The sequence below is a fragment of the Mastigoproctus giganteus genome, chromosome 11, assembly GCF_048544385.1.
Source record: "Mastigoproctus giganteus isolate SK-2022 chromosome 11, ASM4854438v1, whole genome shotgun sequence".
Classification (NCBI taxonomy): Eukaryota; Metazoa; Arthropoda; class Arachnida; order Uropygi; family Thelyphonidae; genus Mastigoproctus; species Mastigoproctus giganteus.
The window spans coordinates 53,770,871-53,788,637 of NC_143585.1; the positions used below are offsets into that span (position 1 = coordinate 53,770,871).

At 41.0% G+C, this 17,767-nt stretch overlaps 1 protein-coding gene across 1 annotated transcript in view; it reads right to left on the reverse strand.

The window, feature by feature from the left end:
- The window catches only part of rg (A kinase anchor protein rugose), a 1,582,765-nt gene that overhangs the window by 225,548 nt on the left and 1,339,450 nt on the right, over positions 1-17,767 (reverse strand). The window contains exon 45 of the mRNA XM_090384432.1: positions 10,197-10,316. Coding sequence (XP_090240558.1) covers positions 10,197-10,316 — 120 coding nt within the window. The remainder of the gene's footprint in view (positions 1-10,196; positions 10,317-17,767) is intronic.

Consider the following 17,767-nt stretch of genomic DNA (forward strand, 5'->3'; position numbering starts at 1 on the left):
AATTTATAAGGTTTTCCATTGTAGCATTTCGGTGAAAAATGTTCCAAGCTTCATTTTGTTTTCTTTTGGCAAGAAAGCAATCTCTTGCCCACCAACTATTATATCTTTGTTTGGTGATATTCGATTTCGGTATTGCAGTGGCAGCAGCTCCAAGTAGTTCTACTACTATATGCCTAGCGGCATTAATAATAGATGTAGTAAGTATCAGATGGTTATCAAATTGGATGGTACTAGAAAACTGTTCCCAGTTTGCTTGGTGAAAATTCCATGTAATTTGTTGGTTGGAAGCATATTTTGTATCTGCCTGTATTTTGAAAATTATGGGAAAGTAATCACTGTTGCAAAGGTTAGTTAATACTGTCTACTCAAGCCTAGGATAAATAGATGAGGAGCATATGGACAGGTCAAGAGCAGAGCTTGATCCTGTAGGCAGATGGATATATGTGTGTATACCAGTATTCAGCAAGGCTAAGTGATGATTATCAAGTACAGTTTCAATCATCCGCCCTCTCCAATTCATGTTCACAGCACCCCACAAAGGATGATGAGAATTTAGATCGCCTAGAAGGCATAAAGGGTGAGGCAGTTGATGTATTAAATTGTCTAGTTCTGCACTGGAACATGAAGCATTTGGTGGAATATAAATGGACACAAGAGTGAGAGTAATGTCAAATACAATGCAAACAGCTACTGCTTCCAGAGCGGTGCAAAGCTGAATAGGTTTGGATGGAATGTTTCTATGAACTAAAATGGCTACACCTCTTGCCGGAGATTCAGAACATCTGTCCCATCTGTATAGAGCATACCTTGAGAAGTGTGGAGTATAATTTGAGGATAAATAGTTTCCTGTAGACAAATGCTTGCAGGATCGTGCTGGTGTATTAAATATTTTAATTCATCAAAATTGCTCCTTAGGCCTCTACAATTTCAATGAATGATTTTCTGCATTACTTAGGTTTAGGTTAGGTGGAATGGTCTGATTATTTTGTTTTCCCTCGATCCTGTTTATATTTTTCACATTTTGGAAAAACTGGATGAGTGATATCCATCTCGTCATCAGCATGTAGCAGGAGAACTGCATCTTTATTATTATCTGACCTCATCAATTTCCATAGTTTGATCAGTTGGTTTATTCTGTGTAAGGTAGTTTGTTAGTGTTCTTGACTTGTGGGCATTGTCTTGTTGTGGATTGGATGGCTTTGTATTAGTAGAATTTGATGTACTTTTGGTCTTTGTTGCTATCAGTGTCTCACCATCCGTAAGGATGATCTGGCCAGTTGGACAAGAGATGATTTAGGAGGAATTGTAATATAAGTCTATGCTGAAACCTCTTTAGTGTTTTTAACTGCATTAGAGTATGATTTGGAAGGTATCATGTTTAATATCTGTTTTCATGCTTCTTGGTATGAGACATTTTTCTCTACCTTGTATTTCAATATTTTCTTATCCATCTTCCATGATTCACAAGTTCTGGAATATGCAGGGTGAGCACCCTGGCAGTTAGGACACTTTGGTGTTACTGCTGTGCATTCAGTTTGGGAGTTGTCCTGAGAGCCACATGAGGGGCAAATGGCCTTTCCTTGACATGCTGTTTGCGAATGACCATACTTCTGGAATTTAAAGCTTCTAAGTGAATTTGGAATGTGTGGTCGGATCTTACAGGAAAGGTAGCCAACTTTAACTGATGCAGGAAGATTTGGAGTGTTAAAGGTAAGGATTACATTTCTTGTGGGTGTAAGGACACTACCTTGTTTAGTCATAATTCTTTTAGCACTGATGGAACATTGTGCCTTAAGTCCTTCAGCAATTTTATCCTCAGTAATATTAAGGAGGTCCCATTACAAAATGCCCCTTTTGAGGTGTTTAAAGTTCTGTGTGGGGGTAACAGAAATGGGAAGGCCTCCAAAGGTCATTTGCTTCAGGAGCTGCCTAGACTGATTTGGGTTCGATGTTTCTACAAGATCTCCTGATTGAAGTCGTTTCACCATTTTAGGAGTACTTGCTACAGATTCTATGTTTTTCTGCACAAGAAATGGAGATAAGCTGTTAAGCATTTTGTTGAAAAAGAATGCAGAATTAAGAAAGCAGGTAAGTCAGATGAAGAATCATCTTTTTTAATTCTTTTTGCTTGAGATGATTCACATTCATGTGAGCATGTAGGCTCTACAGATGGTGATATTAAAGGATCCATGTTTGCTCCTTTTTGCCCTGAGTATTGAATTTATACTCAGGCTACCAGCCTCACCATGTGGAGACAGGAGCGGTGCCACCAGTGACCAATCGATAAGAGGTTAGTGGTTACTGTGTTAGAGACATTAGTTACATAAATACAAAAGAAAGGTGTATTTCCTTTCTTGGTATAAAGATTGCCACTTTATTTAGAAGGAGCCAAAAATAAATAACTTTGAAAGAAAAGACTAGAAATCTCTTAAATTACTCGTTTATAGAAAGGACGCTTTTAAATTGCTAGATCATTTCGCTTGGCACTCAGGGCCCAAACATGCTGAATTTACTGCCTTGAATGATGCGTGTGAAGTTTCGCTTGCTTCTTCCTCTATTAATTGTGAAGAACAGTCCGATTATAGGGAAGAAATATTTGAATATGGGCATCATCACCTAAAATTAAAAGAAAACTTCAAAGATTATGCAGAAGGGGATGTGGACATTGAATGTTTCAGGATATGCACGAATGAAGATGAACCATTGCAAAAGTAATGGAATCTTCTAAAATTTGCAGTGATGAAGATGAGTAACCTACTGTGGTTGAACAAGAAGTTTCAGTCAAAGATGCTCATCAAGGATTAGAACTTGTAAACGATAATTAAATTGCAGCCTAACTGTGAAAGTGAAATAACTGATTTGCACACACCTTCATAATTCTCTTTTAAAACATGGACTATCATTAAAACAGCTTGTTTTGACAGATTATTTTAAAGTATGAAACCAACTGAACCACAGGGCCTCACATTGGTGAATATGGGCTTGGCAACCCCAGGGTCCTGAGCTGGATATCATCATTCGTCTCTTTCTTGGTGATTCCTTTCTACTTCTCTCTCTCAGGGTAGGCGCCTCCGTAGCCGGGTGGGCAGGAGCAGCAGTGCATAGCACACACTTCTTGATTAGACCGGGGTTCGAGCCCGTGACCACCAAATAAGGAAAGGTCAGGGAATGACCACCGCATATCCCGGAGCGAGCAATATGGCCTTAGTTGCTAATGCTCCTAAAAACCAAATAACAAACTCTCAGGGTAACTTCGGGAATTTTTTTTTTGGTTGGTGCAGCATAAGCCTCAGGCTTCCTTGCACCATTTGGCCAATAATAATAATAATAATAATAAGGGGCATGATGGCTCAGTGGTTAAGACATTGGACTACCAGCCTGATGGACCCGGGTTCGAATCCCGCCTTGGTGGAGACGAACGCAGTTCTATTACGCTGGGAGACCGATATAATAATAATATTAAAAAAAAAAAAAAAAACATCGTGAAAGTTACTCCATCGGACTTACCTTCCCCAAGGTCGGAGTGACGGCTGAGGCAGATAGTAGACCATCTGGTGTCACTCACTAGAACTAAATAAAAAAATTAATTAAATAAACCACTGGACATAAGCTGAAGCTAAAACAAGTCCACCTCCATAGATGGATGATGTCGCAGATAAATATTATTCACACTGCATCGAGTGTGGCGCAAGATAAAGTCACTCGTGTTCAGGCCTTAGGCAAAGGGGTCAGTTCGAAAAGTTGGAGACAGTCTTCCGAGCAAGACAGTGGAGCAAGTGGCGCTGTCCCCAGTAAGGCTACCACAAGAGAAGGGTAAGACCATACAGCCCCACCAACTTGAAGTGTTTTCTGCACAACTGGGCTAGTGACCACGCAGGAAGGGAGAAAACACCAACGCAATGAAGTGGAGCATTGAAATCAATATGTATATCATGCGAGCATACTATGAATTAACCAGGCTAGAGACCGATATGAAAATGCACAGATCGCGACTACATACCAAGTGGTTGGAACGATACCCGGATATTCAGGACACTGAACAGCGATTAGCAGACCAAACAAGGACCATCTTCACGAAGGAACTAATAGCTCCTGACATCTTGGAAAAAATCAAGCAAGATGTCAGCGATCAATTACAAAGCACAAAGAATATGGTCAATATGGAACCAGAGAAGGAACAGCAAGAAGAAATGCAACCCAGAGTAGCTGAAGTGGAAAGAGATGAAGTCATGCTATCCAGAATAGAAGATGAATGGAAGAAGGCCCTAACAGAATTCGAAGGAATAGACCCCCACAAGAACCCACATGATACCTAAGCAGAGACCAAATAAAATCCTGTGGAGAGTAACAGACCACCTCAATCGGCAAGTAATGCCACATTACCTTGACAACAATGGTGCAACGCTGGAGGCTATCCACACAGCTGTATACTGTGCTGCCATAGTAGCCACTAGGATTAATGGAAAAGAAATAGAAATAAGAGACCAGCAGCAGAAGATTGAAGAATTAAGAGTCAAGATAGGTCAGTTGACCTAGGGTAACAGAAGTAAGAAATTGATTGTAAAGGTGAATAGCATCCTCAAGAGAGACAGCGTCCACAGCAAACATGAGACCAGAAATCAGATAGGACAATACATGGACACACTGAAACAGAACCTCCTCACACTCAGCAAGAGACTATACTGATAAAAAGAGAACCCCCAGGGGAAAATAAATAACCGAATCTTCGATGAGGACCAAAGAGCCTTCTACAGGAAACTGAGCGAACATGAGAAAGCAGGAAACGGACCATCCGAGAAGAAGACGATCGAAAAGTTCTGGGGAAATATCGGGAGCAGTGAAATAAGACATAACTACAGAGCACCCTGGATAGAAATAGAATGGAAGAAAACGAAGGACATACAAGAGATGAGAGAGTGTGAGATTCGAGAAGAAGAAGTAAAACAGTCAATCAGGAACACCCACAACTGGCGAACCCCAGGAATTGATAACATCCACAACTACTGGTACAAGAAGCTCACCTGCACACACACAAGCACCTAGCAGAGCAGTTCACTCGAATGATAAGCAACCAGGAGACAATCCCGAAGTTTCTCACAGAAGGAGTCACATAGCTGAAGCCAAAAGATGAAGATACAAGAAACTCAGTGAAATACAGGCCAATCACCTGCCTCCCAACTGTACAAGATCCTGACCAGCTGCACAACTAAAAAGATATCGACTATTTAGAGAGTCAAAACATAATGACTGAACAGCAGAAAGGATGCAAGGAGCAATTAACCATAGATGCCGCAGTTATGGAGCAAGCCTTCAAGAAGCACCACAAACTCTACACAACCTACATCGATTCCCACAAGGCCTTCGTCTCCGTACCTCATAGCTGGCTAATAGAGACCCTGAAGATCTACAAGGTCAAACCGATAGTGACAAACTTCCTGGGAGCAACAATGGCGAAATGGAGTACTACCATTAAGGTCGAGAACATCACAATGAGGCCAATCCCCATTAGAATCTTTCAGGGAGATGCTCTGAGCCCACTATGCTTCTGTCTAGCACTCAACCCACTATCCACCATGCTCAACGGCAGCAAGTATGGATATAATCTCAAAGAAGGAAGAAAGAACCTGTACACCCTCACCCACCTGATGTACATGAATGACATCAAGCTCTACGTGGCAACCGAGAAGCAACCCCAGCAACTACTCCGGATCACCGAAGAATTCAGCAAGGACATCAGGATGGAATTTGGTCTAGAAAAATGCAAGACCCATACACTGCACCAGGGAAAATTAGTTGGCCAAAACTACCAGCTGCTGACTGGTAAAGAGATCGAAGCTATGATAGAAGGATAGACCTACAAAGTTAGAGCTTTAGACCTCAGCAGTTAGAGCACAAGGAAATCAAGAAGTGTCTGACCAAAAAATATCATCAGAAACTCAGAAGCCTGCTGAAAGGAAAACTGAACTTAGGGAACACAGTTAAAGCCACAAACACCTATGCAGCTCCAGTACTAACATACACATTCGGAGTCATAGATTGGACTAACACCGAGCTAGAAGATATCATGCGAAAGACAAGGACAATGATGACCAAGAGTCGCCAACGCCACCCGAAGTCAGCAGTGGAGAGACTAACAATAGCTCAGAAAGAGGAAGGGGCCTGATAGACCTGACAGAGCAACAGAAAACAGCGATAGTTAATCTTGTTATTGTTATTTGGTTTTTAGGAGCATTAGCAACTAAGGCCATATTGCGCCGCCATATGCGGTGGTCATTCCCTGACCTTTCTGCATCCTCCGTATTTGGTGGTGATAGGCTCGAACCCCAGTCTAATCAAGAAGCGTGTGCTATGCACTGCTGCTCCTTCCCACCTGGCTAAGGAGGTGCCGATAGTTAATCTGAAGGATTACTTCGAGAACATAGGCGCCTTCGTAGCCAGGTGGGAAGGAGCAGCAGTGCGTAGCACACGCTTCTTGATTAGACCGGGGCTCGAGCCCGTCACCACCAAATACGGAGGATGCGGAAAGGTCAGGGAATGACCACCGCATATCCCGGAGCAATATGGCCTTAGTTGCTAATGCTCCTAAAAACCAAACAACAAAACAAAAACAAAACAAACTTCGAGAACAACACAGCACCACTCCACCAGGCCATAAGGAAGACAGATAAATGGTATACCCCACTCTACCTAAGCGAGGAACCTCCTCCTGCAAAGACGATACAAGAAACAAAGTTAGAAAGATGGGCAAAGAAGAAACTCCACGGCAAACACTACAATGATCTCCATCAGGATCACATCGATAATATTCCTTCCGATGCATGGCTCACATGCGGGACACTCTTCCCCGAGACTGAAGGATTCATGCTGGCCATCCAAGACCAGGTAATCAACACCAGAAACTATAGAAAATACATCGCAAAGGAGCCCAGAATGTCAGATTACCCATGTCTGGGTGATCACCTTGCACCCCGTCTGAGTACACTCATAGACACGACCAGGTAGCCAGGATAATACATCAGAAGCTAGCGAGGAAATACCAGTTGACCAAAGAAAGTGTACCATACTACAAGTATGAACCCCAGGCAGTACTAGGACTGTGCCATAATAACGGATAGGACAAACCCGCACAACAGACAGGACATAACCCTTGTGGACAAGATGGAAAAGGATACCTAGCTACCTGATTCACAAACACTAGCAATGTCCAGTATGAAGAAAAAATTAGGAAGTACACGAAACTGAGACATGAGATCAAGGAGATGTGGCATATGCAAGAAGTATCAACCATCAATATCATCATGTCAACCACTGGTATGGTATCAAAGACTACATAGAAGCCTAGCAGCAATAGGTCTCCCAGAGAACACCTACAAGGAACTCCAGAAAGTCGCATTCCTGAACACCTGTAAGATAGTCAGAGATTTCCTCGACCAACAGTAACACCAGACATTACAACCATCCTGTGTACTTTGGTAGCAGTACCCGTCACTGAGTGGAATCCCTCAATCAGAAAGAAATATTATAAGAGCAATAATAATAATAATTCTTCGGTGGTCTGGAGTAGTTGCTGAAGGTGCTTCTCAGTTCCCACTATGTGGGAATCGAGAAGAACCTTCAGCAACTACTCCAGATCACCGAAGAATTCAGCAAGTATATTAGGATGGAATTTGGTCTAGACAAATGCAAGACTCACAGACTGCATCAGGAAAATTATTCAACCGAAACTACCAGCTGCAGAGTGGTAAAGAGATCGAAGCCATGGCAGAGGGAGAGGCCTACAAATACTTGGGGATGATGCAGGCTCAGCAGTTACAGCACAAGGAAATTAAGGCCTGCATGACCGAAAAATACCACCAGAGACTCAGAAGCCTGCTGAAAGCAAAGCTGAACGGGGGGAACGCAGTTAAAGCCATAAAGTGTCCCAGTGCTAACGTACTCCTTCGGGATCACAGATTGGACTAACACCGAGCTGGAGGATATCATGAGAAAGACAAGGACAATGATGACCAAGAGCCACCAGCACCACCCGAGAGCCGCCGGGGAGAAACTGACAATTGCCCGGGAAGAAGGAGGAACCGGCCTGATAGACCTCATTGAGCAACAGAAGACAGTGATAATTAACCTGAAGGATTACTTCCAGAAACACACAGCTACACTCCACCAGGCCATAAGGAAGATAGACAAGCAGTATTCCCCACTCAACCTAAGCAAGGAGTCCCCCTCAACCAGGAGGTACAAACGAAGCTAGAAAGATGGGCAGAGAAGACACACCATGGCAGACACTACAATGATCTTCATCAGGGTCACATAGATAAAAGTGCTTCCAATGAATGGCTCACGAGCAGGACGCTCTTCTCCGAGACTAAGGATTCATGCTCGCCATCCAAGACCAGGTAATCAAAACCAGGAACTATAGAAAATACATCGCCAAGGAGCCCGGAGTGTTAGATGACACATGTCGACGTTGCCACCTGGCCTCAGAAACGATCCAACACATCACTGCAGGATGCAAGGTGATCACCCAGACTGAGTGCTCTCATAGTCACGACCAGGTAGCCAGGATAATACATCAGAACTAGCAAGGAAATACCAGTTGATTGAAGACAGTGTACCGTACTACAAGTACGAACCCCAGGCAGTACTAGAGACCCCAACCCATAAGCTGTACTGGGACCATGCCATAATAACAGATAGGACAATCCTGCACAACAGACCAGACATAACCCTTGTGGACAAGAAGGAAAAGACTACCTATCTGATTGACATAGCTGTACCCAACACTGGCAACCTGCAGAAAACCCATGGGAAAAAATCAGGGAGTACACAAACCTAATACAGGAGATCAAAGAGATGTGGCATATGCAAGAAGTAAAGACCATCCTGATCATTGTGCCAACCACAGGTATGGTGCCAAACACCCTACATAACAGCCTAGCAGCAACAGGTCTCCCAGCGAACACCTATAAGGAACTCCAGAAAGTTGCAATCCTGAACACCTGTAGGATTGTCAGAGAGTTCCTTGACCAACAGTAACATCAGACGTATCAACCAGCACCCTGTGCAGTTGGTAGCAATACCTGCCACGAGGTGGAACCCCCCAATCAGGGAGAAATAATATAATAATAATACTAATAATTCTCTTGTTAAGTCTTGATAGGTATGTGCCTATATAGTGAAATTTACGATTTAATTGCAACCTTACTGCACTCTACAATCAATGCAAAATTTACAGTCATAATTTTCTTGACTGATTATGGGACAATTGGACTAGGGTGAAAGCTTGTATGTTATTGTTGGCCTGCTTGGGTTTAAGTATCTGTCCTATTTCGTGCAGGCATGAGTGTGCAGACTATGAATCTGTTACTCAGCTTGCCAAAAAATAAAAAAGAAAGTTTGTGCATTCTGTAGAAACGTTGAGTGCAACTCTGATCCAATGCATTGGACACCTTAAATTTAGCAGATGGTTAAGCAGCATTCAAAAATTCTCCAAATGTTTGGAAGGTCATAAGGAGTGAAACAGACTACATGAAACAGAATTAACTGCTTTTCTGGTTTACTTTTGGGATAATCCTCATTAGATAGGGATAATTTGCTTTCATATAAGATGGAGATAATTTGCCAGATGGAAAAAAATCATTCAACAAATGCATCATTAAAAAACTGGTACATTAGTCATGGAGGAATCAAATTTGACTTCCTTGGTTTTTGATCCTTTTAGGATGTCATTTTCTACAACCATGGAAGCTGTAGGTACCAGATGAAGGGACAGTTGATTCGATGATACTCTTTTTCATCCCATGAGAACTTATCATCCAGGTTCAGTCTCCACGACAGGGAGGCAGAAGTAGTGTCACCAGGTGACTAAGCAGTTATTTAGCAGTAGTAGTGTTTGTATAATATATATAATATATAAAAAGAAGAGTGTCTTTTAGTCTTATAAGAATATAAATTTAACAGAAGAATTCTAATAAACATCAAACTCAATCAGAACTTGAATATATATTCACTGAAGAAACAGTAGATAACACTGAAAATCACTATTACCATATCCTTGGCACCTGGGGCCCAGTGATGCAACATTAAAGTAATGAGGGCCCGCAATGTCAAACAAAGTGGCAAAAATTATCATAAATAAAGTATGGTGAGAGAATAATGGAAAGAAAAGTAAAACTTCATAGTGAATATTATTTACTTACTTTTACATCCGAAGTGTCTCTTTGGCAATTCTTCCATGCTTGAGATACAGAAGAAAACATGCGGTTAGCATGGTCAAATTTTCCACCTTGTAACGACAGAAACATGGTTGTGAAGGGATCCTAAGAAAACAAATGTAATATCACATGATTTAAACTCATTCTATCCTTTGTTGCTCAGGCATCATCTTTAATCTGTTAACTGCTAAGTTATTTACAAAGTTATACAGAACTTTATATGTGTTTCTGATAAAGCAATAATTTGTGTTTACGATCTAACTGAAACCAGATTTACATTATGTTTCAAAGAATTCTAGTTTTGCTAATGGGATATATTATAATTTTGTTATGCTTATAATTTGAGGTAGTCATTTTGTTTCAGAATAGCAGATCGAATTAAAAATAGTCCAATCAGAATAACCTAATTCTTGCTCATGTGTACTATAAATTAGAGTAAATTGTCAGTAACTCAGAGTCAAAGAGAGAGATAATAACAATAAAAAAAAACTCACTTTGAGCTAAATTCCTTTATCAAAATTATTTAATGCTTTTTCCATTAAAAATATAGTAGGCCTTACTGATACATTGTTTTCCTACTCAAATTTCAATTAAAATGTTAAAAAATATAATTACAAAACTATACCAAACAGTATTAAAATATATAAAACTATCATTCACTATTATTAAAAATACTCAGCAAGAAGAATCTTAGTGCATTTTCTTTACTGATTCCAGTTCCACATCTTTATTACCAGTTACTACAGAGAAATTATTTTCCATTGCAGTTGGGAAAACCTTTAATAAATCTATGTAGTAATATCTATCACCTTCTGAGCTTCCCAGTAGAGTAGGCATTCCTTCTTCTACATCAACTTCTTTCAATACTGATATTCTTGTACAGGCTACCCCCGTATGACACAATACTTCTACAACACGGTTTCGCTCTAACATGATTGATAAATTGCAGCAATCCTTGCAGAACAGGTACTTATATAACACAGTTAGAGAATTTCAGTAATCCTCTCATAACAGGGTATTTTTGAGCTTTTGTATACGGGGAAAACCCTGCTATTATGTTGGATGTAATTTTTCAATTTACACTCTTTATGAATCCCTGCTGTTGACTCGTTAGTCAAATAAAAATTATTGAGAAATCCCTGTATTTTATTTTGTTGGGAAATCCCCATGTTACGTTCTGTGCTATTGAACTTGTGGAAAAATCTAGATTTCAAAGTTTTTTACTATTGGATAGCACACCAGGCCATCCAAAAGATTTAAGTCATCCAAATGTTGAAGTTTTGTTCCAACCACCACAGTTCGACTAAGTTAATACAACTTCTTTCATTCAGCCATTAGATCAAGGCATTATATCCCCCTTTAAAACTCATTACATCAGAAAATCATTACAATGGATTTTTGAAAAAAATTATTCCGATTCTAATGAAGCAATGGAAACATTTCTCAATTGTGGACTGTGTCACAATCATAGCTTTATCGCTAAAAGAAGTAAAACCGTCAACATTAAATGAATGGAGAAAAATGTATGGCCATAGTCAGTTCATTCAGGAAATACTGTCGAACCGGCAGAAAAGGGAATCGGTGCAATAGTAGCATGCTACGTCGGTGGGAGGGGAAGGTTTTCATGATATGACTACTGAAGCCCTCGTGGGTAGCACAGTTGATAGAATCACCCTCCTCCCCACACTTGCTGGAAAAGACGTGAGTTCTAATCCCGTCGATGAATGAAGGAATTTTTAAGAGTCTTTTTCACAACATGGCTCAGTTAGTCGAGCTTGGGTAGCATGGTTTTTCCCCAGGGAACTTCCTTTTTCATCCAGCAAAATAGAAAATCGACCCACGCAATTTATACACAGAGTAACATGGCCTTAGTCAAAGATGCTCCTAAAAAAAAATATATATATATATATTTTTTTTTATGTGAACCCCAAACACAAGAGGTATTGGAACCTACAGTACTTAGCACCGTGCTTGGGTTGGAGGTTGAGAAGACGAAAGAAGATATTTGTTGACATTGGACTTGAACTTCTGTAGATTGTAATTTTCAGGAAATATGTATGAAGGAAGGTTGTTCCAGAAAACGGCAGTTGAATCAATAAATGAGGAAGATGAAAAGTTGGTTCTGTGGGTTTGAAGTTGGACAGTAAATGGATGTTGGCTGGTGGCGGCACATGTTCGGACTGTTTTGAAAGAGAGAGCGGGAATTATAGAAGCCAATTCAGAAGAACAGTGCCCATGGAAGTATCTGTAGAAAATGCATGCAGCAGAAACAGTACGTCTATGAGAAAGCGAGTGGAGACACTCTGTTAGAGATGAATCATTCATTAACCTAACTGCCCTCTTCTGAATGGAATCAAGAACCCTGAGAGAGGTTTTGGGGGCACCACCCCAGTTGTGGGAACAATATTCCATGGCAGCGTGGATTTGCGATTTATACAGAGTGAGAAGCTGTTTGGAAGAAAAGTAACGTCGAAAGCGAAAGAGGAAACCAAGTTTTTTAGATGCAGAGGAAGCAATATTTGTAATGTGCTTGTGCCAAGACAGATTAGAAGTCAGGGTAATCCCCAAAAGAGATATATCATTTTGCCTAGAAATCGGAGTGTCACTAAAGACAAGCATAGGAGCAGAAGAATCCTTTTTTTGTGAGATAGTAGTAGTAGTGGCACATGATGCAAGAAAGCAAGTGTAGGAGCTGATGCAGCATCACCCAAAAAAAAAAAAAAAAAAAATCACACCATTTCCTCCAAATGCCTATCCAGTTCCTCCTTAAATTTATTTAACCTATCAACTTCCACAACGACAGATGGAAGTTTGTTCCAGCAATTAACCACCCGCTGGCTAAAGGCAAATTTCCGCACATCTATTCTACATCTGTCCTTTCTTAATTTGAACTTATGTCCCCATAGGTTCGTAATCTGAACAAGTGGAAGGATCCCATCAGAATTCAGCGTGCTCAACCCATTCAAGGCCTTATAGACCTCAATTAGATCACCGGGCAGGTGCCTAGTCTCCAGCCACTGCAATTTGCAGAACTTAAGCCTCTCTTGGTAAGAGAATCCCTTCATTCCCCTCACCAATCGTGTTGCTCTTCTCTGTACACGCTCAAGCAAATCTACATCCTTCCTAAAATGAGGCCTCCAGACCTGTACGCAGTACTCAAGGCGTGGCCTGACCATTGCCTTATACAGAGGGACAATCACCTCCTTTTCCCTGCTAGCAAAATTCCTATATATCATTGACAAAACCCCATGACCTGCCCTACCAGCCTGTCTGCATTGCTCAGAAAACTTCATATCTGACTGCACAATTACTCCCAGGTCTTTTTCATTTTCTACCACCTTAAGTGTAGTACCACACAATTGGTACGTTTCTCTGGGGTTACTTCTACCCATATGCAGTACTTTGCATTTGTCAAGGTTGAACTTCAGTTGCCACTTCTTAGCCCATCTGCCCAAATTATCTAGATCCTGTTGCAGTAGCACACTGCCATTACTGTCATTAACAACCCTGCCAACCTTTGTGTCATCTGCAAACTTCGACATTAAGCCTGATATACCTTCATCAATATCATTGATAAATACACAAAACAACAGTGGACCCAACACCGAACCCTGTGGGACTCCACTAATAACATTAGTCCACGAAGAGCAGCACCCATTGATTACCACCCTCTGTCTTCTCCCACTTAACCATCCTTTTATCCATTGTAGCAACTTACCCTTAATACCATTCTGCTCCAATTTGTACAGTAGTCTTCCATGCGCAACAGTGTCAAAAGCTTTCCTGAAATCCAAGTATATGATATCAAAATTATTTTTTGCATCCAGTTCCTTTGTGACCACATCATAATAACCAATCAAATTTGTCAGACAAGACTTTCCCTTAACAAACCCATGCTGTGTTTGAATTATTGCTGCAGTCTTGTCTAGATGATCCTGCAATGCATCTTTAACCAGTGACTCCATTATTTTACCCGGAACAGAAGTTAAACTAACTGGTCTGTAATTACTCGTGTCACCCTTCGATCCACCTTTGTGAATTGGGGACACATTTGTACATCTCCAGTCCGTGGGAACCTCCCCTGAGTCCAAGGATGCTCTCATAATTATGGCTAAGGGTTTGCTTAGTTGCTTTGCCGCCTCCTTTAAAATAACTGGATAGATCCCATCAACCCCAGGTGCCTTTCTTATGTTTAAATTCAACAATTTCTCCTCCACTTTGCTCTCAGTTATTACAAAATCATTAAGCACACTGCTACAATTTGATAACCTTCATTGATTTGATTACAATTAGATATAAGACAAGACTGAGTTTTAGAAGGGTTGAAATCAACTAAGTTGTCTTTGCCCCACTGGAGAATTATCTGAAGATCGGCATTTAAGGAATTGGTAGCAGATTTTCGAAAAATTGAAGTTGATTGAGCAGAACAAGGTTTCTCAAAATGGAAAGTGGAATGCAGTGAGCTATCATCGCCAAAACTATGGATAGGATTTCCAGTCAGTGGAAGAAGGTCATTAATATACAATAGGAAAAGAGTGAGGGAAAGAACTGAACCTTGGGGGACACCGGCATTAGTGGAGAAGTTAGAAGACAGAGAGCCATCTACCATCACCCTCAGTGAGCGATCAGAGAGAAAACTGGATAACCAATTACTAAAAACAGTTGGCAAACCATAAGATGGAAGCTTGTTTAGAAGACCGTTAGGCCAAACACGATCAAAAGCCTTTGAGATGTCAAGAGCAACTACTTGTGTTTCACCGAACCTTTCCATTGAATTAGTCCACAAATGGGTAACATAAGCCAGAATATCACTAGTGGATCGACTCTGACGGAATCCATACTGGTGATCATTGATCAGACGGAAGGTTTCTAGGTAGTTTAAGAGTTGGCGGTTAATTGATTTCTCCATTACTTTAGAAAGAGTAGAAGTAATTGCAATGGGACGTTAATTGGATGGGAGGGATTTGTCACCCTTTTTAGGAACTGGCTGGATATCAGCAAATTTTCAAGAAGAAGGAAAAACATCTTTGGAATAAGAAAGTGAAAAAAGGCGGCAAAGAATAGGGGTAAGTTCAGGAGCACAGGTTTTGAGAACAAGTGGAGAAATACCATCAGGACCTGGAGCTTTCTTAGCATCGAGATTCATCAAAATCCTCCTGATATCCTTTTGATAGAAGACCACAGGAGGCACTGAATGGAGCATGTTGGGAATGGTGGGAGGTGTTTTACCAAGATCATTAATACATGAGCTGGAAGAAAAATGGGATGCTAGCAGGTCAGCTTTATCCTTGGCTGAAGTGACAACAGAACCATCTGGTTTGGACAGAGGTGGGAGCAGAGATGGGCAAAAGTTGTGGCCAATAGCTTTGGCAAGAGACCAGAATGCTCGGCTACCATTAGGGCAAGAAGCAAGTTTTCTACTCTTAGCCTGTTCAAACTCTAGTTTGGACTGATTAATAACTGCTTTACAATTGTTGCAAGCTTTGGTGTAGGCAGAAAATGAAACTGAAGAATTAGAAACAAGCCAATTACGATATGCAACATTCTTCTCTTGAACAGCCTTAGCACATTTATTGGAAAACCAAGGTTTAGATAAAGGACGAGATTTTAAAGTGGAGTGTGGGATAAAGGATTCCATTCCTGCAAGAATAATTTCACTGACACGATCTGAGCAAACGTCGACATCAGAAGGTTTGAAACAGTAATCCGACCAGGGAAAAGAAGAAAAGAAGTCTCGCAGGTCATGCCATTTTGCACTCTGATAAAGCCAAACAACACGAGGTTGGGAATTGCCATGAGATAAAGGCTCCATTGGAGAAGAGACAATCACCAAATTGTGATCTGAGGTGCCTAAATGACCACTCACTTCGACCGTGTACATAGCAGAATTCTTTGTGAGAAAAAGATCAAACGTGTTGGCTGTATGACAAGGATTGTCCGGTATTCTCGTAGGTAAATGAACAATCTGTGCTAGGTCATTAGTAATTGCAAAAGCCTCAGCATCTCGACCTGCTGGATCGGTGTGACTAGAAAACGGAAACCAGCTGGAGTTGTGAACATTAAAATCACCAAGGAAAATTACCTCACTGTTAGGAAAGTTGAACTGGAGAAAGTTAAGTTGCAAAGAGAGGAAGTCAAACTCCTAGTGATTAGAGGAGTTGGGAGAATGGTGGAGATAACAGATGAATTTTACAGAATGAGGTAGAGAGATTTTAAGCCAGTGAAGATCAAAGAGAGGAGATTAGCATTAGCAGAGGCATTTGATGCAAGAAAGCAAGCTTATGCAGGATTAGCCAAAAAAAAAAAGAAAAAAGAAATAAATAAAATAAATAAATAAAAAATAACCACTTCCACTTCACCCCCCTTTTCGTTCGAAATACCTGTCCAGCTGAGTCTTAAACTTATTTAGGCTATCAACTTCCATGACAAGGGATGGAAGTCTATTCCACCAACCAACCACCCGCTGGCTAAAGGCAAATTTCCTCACGTCTATCCTACATCTGTCTTTTCTCAATTTGAATTTATGCCCTCTGAGGTGATTATTCTGAGCAAGAGGAAGAATCCCATCAGCATTGAGCATGCTCAAACCATCCAAGGTTTTATACACGTCTACCAGATCACCTCGCTGGTGCTTAGTTCCCAGACACTGTAATTTGCAAAACTTAAGCCTTTCTTCATAACAGCACCCCTTTGTTCCATTCACTAATCTTGTTGCCCTTCTCTGTACTCGTTCCAGCATCTCTACATCCTTCTTGAAATGAGGCCTCCAGACCTGTATACAGTACTCTAGGTTTGGCCTGACCATTGCCTTATACAAGGGAATAATCACCTCCTTATCCCTGCTAGAAAAATTCCTATATATCATCGACAATACACCATGAGCTACTCTTGCAGCCCATCTGCACTGCTCAGAAAACTTCATATCTGCCTGCACTACCACCCCCAGGTCCCTTTCATTCTCTACCACTGTCAGTGTAGTACCACAGAGTTGATACGTTGCTCTGGGGTTGCTGTTTCCCATATGTAGTACTTTACATTTGTCAATGTTAAACTTCATTTGCCACCTCTCATCCCATATGCTCAGCCTTTCCAGATTCTGCTGCAGTAGCATAGTGTCAGTAGTGTCCTTGACAACCCTGCCAACCTTCGTATCGTCGGCAATCTTGGACATTAAGCTTGATATACCATCACCAATAATATCATTTATAAATACAGAAAACAATAAAGGACCCAATACTGAACCCTGAGGGACTCCACTAATAACATTAGTCCACGATGAGCAGTGTCCATTGATTACCACTCTCTGTCTTCTGCCCCCTCAACCACCCCTTTATCCATAGCAGCAATTTGCCTCCAATGCCACACTGCTCCAATTTGTGCAGCAGTCTTCCATGTGCAACAGTATTCAAAAGCCTTTCTAAGATCCAAGTATATAATATCAAAGTTATTCCCTGCATCCAGTTCTTTTGTGACTGCATCATAGTATCCAATCAAATTGGTCAGGCAAGACTTCCCCTTAACAAAACCATGCTGTGTCTGAGCTAAAACTGAAGTCT